General features: G+C 41.8%; 1 protein-coding gene across 6 annotated transcripts in view; it reads right to left on the reverse strand.

Moving 5' to 3' along the window:
- The window catches only part of PDLIM5 (PDZ and LIM domain 5), a 132,951-nt gene that overhangs the window by 3,758 nt on the left and 116,903 nt on the right, over positions 1–12,290 (reverse strand). For all 6 annotated transcript variants that reach the window (XM_055794548.1, XM_055794542.1, XM_055794547.1 and 3 more), the window contains 3 exons: positions 5,260–5,440; positions 4,159–4,279; positions 105–220 (listed from right to left, as the gene is read on the reverse strand). In XM_055794548.1, the coding sequence (XP_055650523.1) occupies positions 105–220; positions 4,159–4,279; positions 5,260–5,440 (418 nt within the window). The remainder of the gene's footprint in view (positions 1–104; positions 221–4,158; positions 4,280–5,259; positions 5,441–12,290) is intronic.

Raw genomic sequence — 12,290 nt, forward strand, 5'->3', positions numbered from 1 at the left:
TCAGAGGATTGAAAGAGGTTACAGCTGTTAACTCCTCTAACAGTCAGGTTAGCACAAGAACTGCTGCCACGGGTTTGCTGAAAATGTAGACTAGCTTTACTTACTGAGCATACAAAGCAAGTGTCATGCCAAGTGTGGCCCAGAGCTTCAAGAAACCTGTCTCCAGCTTCAATGGGGAATTCACAGCCGTGGCACATAGTACCGAAGAGGGCATAGTAATCTGCAAACAAATGCAAACAGATTTTAAAGATGAAGCATATGCAGAAAAGGGAGAGTGACCCTTTGAAACCTTTGTGCTTTTCTTTCAATGACAGTGGGTTTGCCCTTGTTGAGTTTTATAATACTGGGTGCACTGAATAAAGAGCTCCTAGACTGAAAAACCAGGATGCCCTCCTTTCCTTGCTAATTCAGTTCTCATCCCCTTCTTTGTCCTTTCAAGTGAGCGACGCTTCCATCTTCCTGGTGTTTCATTTCCTTGAGATCAATAGTGTGCTCAGGGGGGAAATGCACTCCTTGCAGAGCACCCGTGCGAGCTCTGTGTGCTCCTTATATTCTCTCCAGCTCTACCTTGAAAGCATACCCTAGCTGTTCACACAACAGACCTCCTCAGCGAGTAACACACTCCTACCTACATCCTGGCACAATATTTGCCCCAGACTGCACTACACAAAATCATGCAATCATTAGGCTTCTGTCCTAAACAGACTCGAGCAATTTGGATCAAGTCAGAATAGTTTCCTAGTCACTGCTGTTTATTACATAGCTTTTAAAAAAGAAAAAAAGAACAAAAACTATACACACAACGCCCCCCCCCCCCAAAAAAAAAAACCAAAACAAAACAAACAACCCACAACCAACCAAAAAAAAAAACAACCCTCTAACAAAACAGAGGCTTTATGCAATATATTTATTGCATTTAACAAAAAGTAATCGGTAGGGTGTCAGGATGGTTCTTAGTGACTGGAATCACTGATGGGTATTTGCACCTTTTTTAGGCGCTGTATTGACTTGGTGCCTTTGGAGGCTCCCGTAGAGTCAGCAAAGAAACGTTTTTCCAGCAGTCTCAGAAAGCTTGAACCAAAAAGAAGGGCACTGACCCACTCATATCCACCACCACCCCCCTGCTTACTGCAGAGCTTGAAAAAGAGAGAGCAGGGCAGACTAGCAGGATAAAATGCATATATAAAGTTGGGTGGGATGCACTGACACCCACCCCCATCCTCACAGTTTTGGTGCATGACACTCGCTTCTCTGTGCACAGAGCCATCTCAGGGACTACAAGTCAGCACAGCCCTCTGCTGCCCACCTGTGCATACCCAAATTTCAGCCCAAGCTGTCTGGTCTTTTCCACTTATTTCAACTCCCAAACACCCCATTCTAAGAATGAAATCTTTTTTTCCTGCACAGAAGTGAAGAGCATTAGTAGTATAACAGAAGGGAATTTGGGATCAGGACACCTACTATGGCAAATCCGTAGCGTCATGCAACATCACATCTTCATAAGATGGACTACAGACAGAGTGACAACCATAATGAAGCTTTGCACTCCACCCACCCTTAATGGTAACACTCTGCCTCTGATCGGGGAATTAGATGCCAGGGATTGTTTTCAAGTAGACTTATAAGGAGTGGCAAGTGGGGTTCAAGGAGATTTTGTTTCTCTACTAGATTATGCAGATCTGCTGAAGCTCTAGTGCTTACTGCAGCAGAGTCAAGAGACACTTCTCACACGTGTCAAGCCCAAGAGAAAAGTCCTGTTTTGGTTTAGTAAGACAGTGTTTCATATGATGACTTCAAAAAATCATCACAGGAGGCAGGTCAGCAGGATGGGGAACACAAGTGCCCTGGAAAAGCAAAGCCCTTGATGGCTGCCAGGGGCAAGAAACAGCTTCACCTATCGCCTTCATTAATCCACTCTACTAGGATGAATTTGCAAGTGTTTAAGCAGAAGACAGACAATAAAAATGTCAAATGGCAGAACCCATCTGTGCAAAACCCCTGAAGGACACAGTCTCATGACCCTACTGCTTCAGCTCTTTGCATTTGTGTTCATACAGCATCTTTTACTGATATTTTCCCAGTGCCAGCAGTTAAAGCCTTTTGTAATTTCGCTTGTGGTTTGTGTTGCTAAGTTTATTGGCTTTCCTGCTAAAGAAAGCCCAATAGATAAGGCAGAATGAAGGGCATCAGCTTTCTTTTACATGCTTGAATTGCAATACCAAAGAAGGCTTCCAAGGCAGAATGCTTCTTGCATACAGCCTTTCCAAAACTAGGTTACTTACTCTGCACTTAAAAGAAGTTCAAAATTGTAGGTAACTGCACTTTTAATTTAATTTTAGCATCACCATCCAAACCCAGAACATTCTGCAGATTAAACCCCCTTAATACTAATAGCTGATGCAGTTATAACTTCAAATATAGATTTAAAATTAGAAGCCTCCTTTGCACTAGGAAGAAGGAAAGTTGGCAATGACATTTACTCCTTATTTCTTTTAAATTAGTCATATAATCTTAACTCCAGCTGGACTGAAAGTCTTTGAAGAATGAATATATCTCAAATTAACATCTACTTAGAGAGCCAGAGCCATTACAATGTATCACTGCCAATAACACCTCACAGGATGTGTCTACATTAACTTGTGCTAGCAACTTTCTATCTCAGATATAAACTTTATGAGAAGTGTAATATTCTTGACGTTTTATCCCAGTGTTTCCTGCTCACAGTACAGAAAAGCATGCAGCTGTGCACGGGAGTCAACAGTAGCACAAATCAATGCACTGCATAACATATGAGTCATTTGGTGGCAGGAACAAGAATTCAGTTTACCAGAACAAACCCGGTCATGAGCTTTCCACCCCAAGGGGAGTTATCGATTCCTCCAGTACTATTTTTGAATCATCAAATGGCTCCACAATTAGGGGCTTCAGATTGCTTCAGGATGAAATTTCACCATGCTGTCACCCTGGAGGATGCTGCTCATATATCTGTTTCCTCTGCTGCTCCATGATTTCGATAGGGGCAACAGGTTACCCTACTCCTGTCACTGAGTTAGCAATAACCTACTGCATCCTTTCATATCTGCCAATGCCTCATTAAAGCCACTCAGACAGAGAAATTTTGGATTAATTTTACACGCTTTCCTTATCCCTTCAGTACCTAGTGCTCTCCATAGCTGCGAACAACTGTGGCATCAACCCAGAAGGAAATCTTAACTCCAAACAGGTCACTAGGATTTCGTGCTAAATCTTTTCCTGGTGAGTCCACTTCCGTCTCTAGTTTAACTACAATGCCTCTTGTGGTAGAAGGAAAAAGACAGAAAAGGTCTGACTGACAGTTCTAACACAGATGTAAACAGCATGAGTGTGAAAACAATTATTGATACTATTTTGTTTCTTTTCCATTTTGTGGAAAATATTTTACAAATACTACCTATTTCTTTCCTAGCCCACAAGGGTACATTCTAAGCAAACTAGGAAACCAACACAAATAAAATCTGTACATATTAATAAAAAAGATACGATTAGCTGGAAGTACTAAAAACCGAACCAGAATCCCTCTGAACTTCTAAGCCTTATCTTTCATGTAATATTGTTCATCAGGCTTTCAAGTGCTATAATCATATCACTGTATTTTTCCCCGACAGCCTGGTTTTTTATCCCAAGCTTATGTTCAACAGATGTTATCCCTGATCCTGCAAAAAACTTTCTGGGCAGACTGCTTACTCTTGGAAGTCCCCCCAGGCTGTGAATAAGGCTATTCAGAGTAAAATACATTACTCCACTGGCATTTGCTTGTTTAGTAAACAAGCAGATTTACATTAACTCCAAAATATTTTAAGGACAAGTAGAAAATCACACTAAAATTAACACTTTGCTGAATCACTGATACCTACAGCTGACGGCTTAACAGGTAAAGCCAGTGACAAGAAGCCTGCTCCTGCTGAAGCTAAAAAAGAAATTCCCACCAACTTCTCCTGCTGCAAACTCAAAGTATCTATAGCATTTGTTGCTGCTTTGAATTGACATATCGGTTACAGGAATGTGCTGGGACATTTCTGAAGTGAAGCTTGAAAAAAAGGCATTATTATTTTTTCCCAACCTTATTGAGCTCTGCTTCCCCGCACAACCACAGTAAACTCTGGTGGTGTTGTTTCTTACCCGTCTCACAGTAGGGATCACCATCTTCTAAGTGGAAGACATTATTGCGGATGGGGTTATGACAGGCCACACACACGAAGCAGGAAACGTGCCAAGTTTGTTTCAAAGCATTTATTACTTCCTGCGGGGATTAGAAAAAGTGTTACGAACACGTTATTTTAATGTGATGACTAGATTGTGGTGACCGTGCCTCCACACTTGATTTGTTTCAAGAATACTTTGTTTCTTACTGCTACTTTGAACATGGGTTGTGCATCCCATTTCTGTTGATGTTAAAGTTAATGAGGTGCTTTGTTTATTTGTCATAAGCAACTTTTCGGTTTTTTTGGAAGGTTCAACAGAGTTGGACACATCGAACAATTCATTTGTTCACCTTTTCCATTTTAATTAGGATCTCACCCACAATGGTCCCCTGAAATGAAAGCAGCATCTCCGATGGCTCGTCAAGTCTGTGAACAGTTAATCAGAAGACATCACACAGAAAATTATGACTGCTTTGTGCTGTTTTGGAAGACACTATAGTGCCAAATATGACTCGAGAATTGTGCTGCCAGAGCCCTGCGTGACCCCAGTTACACAAGAGTCCAGACACATCGCTGTCTGCAGTAACGGAGCGGACAATCAGCTGGCGGGCTCAAATTAGCAGTGTTAGTGCCGAGTAGGATAATGTGTCTTTCTATCTACATTACCACTGGGAATATTTCAGTACTTCACATCTAGCCAACAAGCATGTTCCTCAGTGCTCAGCTCAGCTAAGGAGAATTATTTACTCCCCATTCACCCCTGCCCTGCAATTCTGTAAAAAGCTGCCAACTTAAAAGCATTTCGCTCAAGAAAATCTGGTAATCACAATGCTGCAGAACAGCTTCATGAAAACAGGAGCTGAACCTGGAAAAGCCAAGGAGGCTACAGCACCTTTGCTCAAAGAGACTGAAAAGGCTCAACATTAGGAGACGGAAAACCATATTCTGTATGTGATAGGAACTGAAAAGGTACATCAGAGTATGTTTGGAAGAATGCAAACTGGGCCAGACAAAAGGAAATTTCATGACAGAGAAGCACTGGACACTGTGGTGGTTGTTCCCACTGACAAACACTTACCCCAAGGATCTTCCTCTGGCACTTTGAACACTCAGGGGCAAAGAACTTCTCATAGCAGCCTTCACAATACAGTGCCCCCTTCTCCTCCACAAATCCAATGTAAGCCATGGAGGTTTTGCAGTGAGCACAATTAAACTCCTCTGGATGCCATGACTTCCCCAAAGCCACCAAGAAGGGTCCTCTGATTAGAAAGAAGAGATTTTTGTAGGAAATGCTCCTGGGTTGGCTCCTGTAAAAGCTGTTAATAGGCTTAACCCACGATACCTCTGTGCCATTACTACACTGTTCACAAAGATATACTGCTCCATCCCACTTTCCACCTACAGGTCTAAGAAAGCATTAAGTGTTGGCTGCATCTATTCCCATTGAACTATCTCCCAGACACACCTAACCACAACAAATACTGACTCTCTTCACTTCGCTGCATTTCAGACATCTTATTTTAGAACTACATTAAATACAGTGCTGAAGTGGCTGCTAGGGAAGGGAAGGAGGATGTTCCCTATGTTCCAAATTATTTCCATCTATTACAAAGAGGTATTTGACTCAATGATATGATCATGTCTCTTTCAGCATTCGTTTGTATCAAGGGCACAAACATTCAAGTAGACTTGACTCCATTAAGGGCCCATAACATCACCTTCTTGTGAGACAAAAATTCAGTCATTGTCCTTACAAAACAAGTTTGTTACAAGATAATCCACACCACCACCACCACCACCCACCCACCCCACCCCCCTGGGGTATATGTGAGTATGCATCTTATTTTTTCTTTTCCTTTTCCTTCAAAAGCTAGTTAAAAGAGGATCATATTCTCCAAATGCATAGCCTCCTCTGTCATTTGCAAACACAGAATAATGATGCTTTTAATAGCATTTGTCTGGCTAATGCAACAAGGTTAACAGACAAGATAAGCCTATCCTTTTCTCGGTCAACAAAAAAAATTCTCACTATGCAACTCATAAATCCCAGGTATATACCATTGTATGTGTATTCACTTCAAAACATATTCAGCATCCTAATTTCTTTAACGAACACATTTACTTCAGTGAGGTGACTCCAAGGTCCCACCACTCAACCTTCCAGAATTTAGGTTTCAGGTGAATGTTGCGGTCCAAGTTCATTTCCCTCACCAGATCTCTCATTCCTGCGAAGCCAATAAAGATGCCGTTCTTTCATTAATGTACCACCTTTCTCTGATCTAATACTACACTGCAAAAAAACATGCAAGGTAGTAATATCACCACTCTGCTGCTAAACATTTTTCTGGAAATCCAGTAAGCTACAAGAACTTTTTTGTGTAATATAAGATTTGCATATGAACAAAGCAACAGAGAAGAAAAAGATTTAAAATTTTCTTCCAGGGTCATAATAACTTTAAGAACGGAATATAAGCAGGCAGAGGACAGACGGCAACTTCAGTGAGGGCAAGTGGTAAATATTTTCAGTTCTTTCCCACATTTCCTCTGGAGATGCTATGTATTTTCAGCAGGATGAGAAGTCAAAGATGAGGGCCTCAAAGAGATTTAGGATAACTCATAACTCCTGAGATTACAAACATACTTAATCTGAAACCGTTTCTTCTATTCACCTCTGATTACCAGAAAGAAAGCAGTGAAAAGTGAGCAGCCCATAGCCCTTTAAGGAGGGAGCCAGGGCTGAGCGCAGCTCTCTAGCTCCTGCTCCCAGCGGATGCCTGAGGAGTGCAAACACTGACCTAACCCGATACCCTCCCACCGCTCTACAAGCACCTTTTTACATCAATGCCCTTTCAGTTATGTACTGATCAAACAATACAAGCCCTTATGTACAACAAAGTGCTCTCAGCGCGCCGTGTCAGCACAGGCTAATTTAACAGATTCATTAACACAGGGCTGACACTGAAGAGGCTTTCCCGGCTCCAGGTAGGATTGAGTTTCTGGCCATCTGCACCGAAACGATAGGCTTGGTTAGCTCTGCAATGGAAAGCAAGTATGCTAGCGACAGGAGGCGAAGGAATTTTTACAACATCTGCTGCATTTAGCTCTCCAGAGTTTACAGCTCTGACATGTTGAGGTTAGCCATTCAGGACAGCACACAGGAACCCAGACGGATGGGGAACAGCCTGAGAGTGCATCTACACCGTTTCTTTCCCAAAGTCCCCAGACAGCTGCGGCCATGCCCTGCACAACATCTCCGAGGTGTTCCATTAGCAGGGCTGGTTCCCTGTGCACATGTGTCAAGAAGAACACTTTCTAAATACAATTTTCCTTTTAATCAGGCCGTAATTTAAACATGTCAAGCTGATGCTGCAGCTTAATGATACCAGCAACTTAAAAGCTGCCCCAAAGCACATAGAACAGAGGGGGGGGGCAGCAGGAGGGAACCCAAACCACAAAAAATTCCAAACACCTGCCATGTGAAATACACTAAAACGTGATGTTCAGAGCTTGGAGGCGTTCCTGGTCTCTGCATAGTTTTGTGATCAAAACAGTAACTTTCAGTAATGAAAGGTATTTATGCGCTGTATTCTTTTGGAAAGGAGTTTAAAGCCCTGATTTCAGTAAGGGGGCTGCACGCCCATGCAACCCGATGGGCATGAAATGCTAGGAAGGTGGCTGCAGGTGGCTTCATCCTTCCTTCCGCATTTAAAAACAAAAAACAATATGCCCCCTCACCCCCACCCCTACCCTATGCCTCTGTCAACTAAAACATTTTTAAGGGGGGTGCTAAAAAAGCATGTTCCTTCCCTCCAAAGATACGGGATGATTCAAGTGGCAACAGTTGGCTATGAAGGTGCCTCTAGCCTGGGCTGCTTTGACATGTTAAGTATTTCTGAACAGATTTCTGGCATCACCACCTAGACCATGTGAACCAAACCCACAGACTGAGGCAAACAGTAGTAATCTATTATTTTCCAAGGAATTCTGATGTATTTACAACAGTATTTGCAGAATCTTATGCCCAAATGATCACCAGTTACACAAATTTGGTAGCCACCTGAAACATCTGGGTTCTATATGTAGCCATGATATATGGGCAAATTGGAAGCACAAGTAACGTAAAGGGAATAGAATCCCAATTTCACTACCTTTACTACAAGCTAAATATAACGTAATCAGTATGGTCATAATGCATTAGTAAGCCTATAATCTAGCTTCTCATGTGCCTTCTATTAAGATAGCAAGCCAGAACTGAAATTTGGTGGTAAAGAGATCAAAACAATTTCCACATCTGCTAAGTAGGCCAAGCAGTCTACACTCTGGGAAGTTCCTTTTTCTCCTCTGTTGGAAATGCCACAATATATAATTTCTGTACAGGAGATGCTGAAGGGAAACAACATTTGTACTTTTTTCCTTTTGTCTTTAAAACCAATTAAGCTGTAAGAAAAGGCGACAAAACCAAATCATCATTCACAAGCAGACATACCAAAGAGTATGTTCTCAATAGCAATCCAGGGAAAACACATCTGAGCTTCAAAGAAAGAACCCACTCTGCACTGTAGCACTTGGTAAGACTGCCTGGGAACCAGAAGTCTTCATCAGGAAACGTCAGAAGTTTGTCAGACCCGCACAGCAAGTAGATCATGGGAAATTTAGTTTGCCTCCAGCTTTGGTTCTTTCAGACACAGAAAAAGAAGCTTACTTAATGAAGCTTTGGGAAAAATGGAATCTTCAGACAATCACTGTATGAATAATTAAAGATATATTAAAAAGTTATAAGATGTCTCTAAGAAATGGTTTTGGCTGAACTAGCCATGGTTATTCTATGCCTGAGTGTAAAGTAACCAACTCCACAACGCATTTTGGCTTCAAAACAGATGCACAATGCAATGTCACTTGATCCTTCTCCTACCTTTTCACAGGTAGTGCTACCACTAAGGGCATAAACTGTAATTATGCTGAAAACTTGCATTCAAAATACCATTGCAATCTTTCAAATCCACTGTATGCTGTGAACACAAGGCATACTTGCCATTGATTAATGCACATCAACTCATCCTCAAATGAAACAATGCTTGATTTTAATAATTGAGGTGGCATTTAACATATGAAGAAATATAAGGATTTAAGCACCACCAGCAAATTGCAAAGTTAGAGGTGGGTATCAGTTACTATTCATGAAGAGGTGTCATTTACAATGGGGGACAATGGCTTAAGCACTGTCAAGCAGGGCTCTGCAGTTTCCCCTCACGCATCCACTAAGCAGCAAAGGTTGCTCTGTGGACCAATACACTCCCCTACTTAGAGGGCGGCAGTTCATCTCTTTCTTTAACAGTGATCAAAGCGGGAGAACCGAAGTAGCAGCAAGTGCTTTAAGGGCTGAGAGGAGAGGTTGGCTGCTCAAAAGCAATCTGCAGACCGTGCTGTGAAACCCCATGGCACAGAGCATCAGCGAACCCTGCTAAACCACAGGTACTGTAAAAGGCACTGAAGTTTCTTGCGTGAAAGATGCAGCATATATTGGATTAGCTATGATCAGCTTTAATCTTAAACTGAAATGATAACAAAAAGGAAAGTTCATGGTTGTTCACATGTTATTTACTAGACACAAATCCAAAGCCCAGGGAATAAAAAGATCAGAATACTAAAGACAGACAAAACGAATATGCAGGCCAAACTTTTCAACAAATCAGATGAATCTCATCCCAAAAGCACGTAGAGCTTTCTGATATTAATCTTTCATGTTACGGTGAAGCAAAAAATCTGGAGTAGAAAGGGTGTGCACCTATGCTGGGAATTCATGTAAGTTTTTTCTATTGTTTCAAGGGGATTCAGATAATTTATTTTTATTTCCCATATACAATGGGAGTAGGAAAAACTTCTCAAAAATATCACAGATCAGTTAGTAAAGAGTCCTCTAAAATTAACCCCATGTTAAGTGAACTGGTAGTGAACTATAAGAACAAAAATCTAATCAAAGTAAACAAGCTCAACTCAGTTGAACTCTAGAGATCAAGTGATTTGAGTTAGCTGCATCTTCTGATGCAGAATCCAAGCCAGGGCTCAAGAGGCTGCAAAAAGCCCTGGTGAAAAAGCCAATTTTCTATTATACTGAATGAAATTTATACAGTTCATAGAGCTCCTCATTTCTCAGGACTCATGTTTTCTACTCGAGTCTCTTTCTTTAACCATGGTGAAACATGGTGCAGGCTCTCCTATCTTTTTCATTGAAAAGACGGTACATAAATGAATAAAAAAGGAAACATTACAATGCATTACATTTCCTCTGTAGTTCAACAACACTAATGGGTGAACAAAAGACATTTTAAAAGAAGTACATCACTTCCAATAATCCCAGGAAATCTCTATTTTAGGGAAGAAATAAAATGCAAGGTAGATGAAAGTCAGGATGATTTACACACTGACATGAAAAGTTATTACGGTTCCCTAGATGAGACAATAATGACTAACTGTCAGAAATCACTGACGGAACAATGCAAATTCTTCCTCCATATGAAATTCTGGATAACGAAAGGATATCTTAGGGGCTCAGAAGAATTTAACCTAATCTCATTTGGCAAACTCGTGTTTGTGTTGATTTTCTACACATGTCATACAAGTGTCAAGGACACTTAGCTACAACACCCAGAGTCCAGAGAGCCCACAAAAGAGCTTGAAATCTAACATTGCAGGAAATTATTATTAACCTAGTCCTAGCAATTGTTAAATCTCTATTCCTTGCTTTTCCTATACAGATGGAGCCTGCTATTTTTTCTTCTTCTTAATTAGAAATTCTGGTTTATAAATCAAAATTTGTGACAAGTTAGTTTTATAATTCTATACTCTCTGATCGGTTTCCAACTAGCTAAATCTTCTCAGTTTTATTGGAAGGGGTGTGTAAGTGAAAATTAAGTTGCTTACTTTTCTTTGGTTTTACTTTTGCTCTACTCCATCCAGCTTTCTGGTTCTCTCTAAAACAGGTTGTAAGGCTGTGACTATATGCAGTTCACAATGTTCTTCCTCCACCAGTACTCCCATCCTCAGTTTTATTATGAAAAACGTGCATGAAGACAGTGTTCTGCATTATTGAAATTAAGCCCTAAAACACTGGTGACTAAGGAATCAAAACCCACAAAAGCAAAACAAAGCCCCGTTGTCAGAGAGCCTGCAGGATGAACAGAATCACAGAATCATTCAGGTTCAAAAAGACCTTTACGATCATCAAGTCCAACCATTAACTTAGTATGCCAAGCCTACCACTAAACCATGTACCTCAGCACCACATCTACACATCCTTTAAATACCTCCAGGGATGGTGACTCAACCTCTTCCAAAGCTTGACAACCCTTTTGGTGAAGAAATTTTTTCTAATATCCAAACTAAACCTCCCCTGGTGCAACTTGAGACCATTGCCTCTTGTTCTATTGCTCATTACTTGGCAGAAGAGACCAACAGCCACCTGCCTACAGTCTTCTTTGAGGTAGTTGTAGAGAGCAATAAGGTCCCCCCTCAGCCTCCTTTTTCTAGGCTAAACAATCATAGTTCCCTCAGCCACTCCTGACAAGACCTGAGCTCCAGACGCTTCATGAGCTTTATTGCCCTTCTCTGGACATGCTCCAGCACCTCAGTGTCTTTCTTGCAGTGAAGGGCCCAACACTGAACACAGGATCTGAGGTGCAGCCTCATCAGTCCTGAGTACGGGGGAACGATCACTCCCCTGGTCCTGATGGCCACACTGTTTCTGATACAAGCCAGGATTCTATTGGCCTCCTTAGCCACCTGGGCACACTGCTGGCTCATGTTCATCTGGCCACCAGGCAGCACCCCCAGGTCCTTTCCCACCAGGCAGCTTTCCAGCCACTCTCCCCAAGCCTGTAGTGTTGTGGGGGGTTGTTGTGACCCAAGTGCAGGACCCGGCACTTCTCCCTGGTGAATCTCATGCAACTGGCCTCAGCCCATCGATCCAACCTTTTTATATCCCTCTGTAGCGCCTTCCCTCTCTCAAGTAGATCAACATTCCCACCCAACTTGGTGTCCTCCGCAAACTTACTGATGGCCACTCGATCCCCTTTTCCAGATCACTGATAAAGATATTAAACAGGACTGGCC

This window comes from Falco peregrinus, chromosome 2 (genome assembly GCF_023634155.1).
Source record: "Falco peregrinus isolate bFalPer1 chromosome 2, bFalPer1.pri, whole genome shotgun sequence".
NCBI lineage: Eukaryota > Metazoa > Chordata > Aves > Falconiformes > Falconidae > Falco > Falco peregrinus.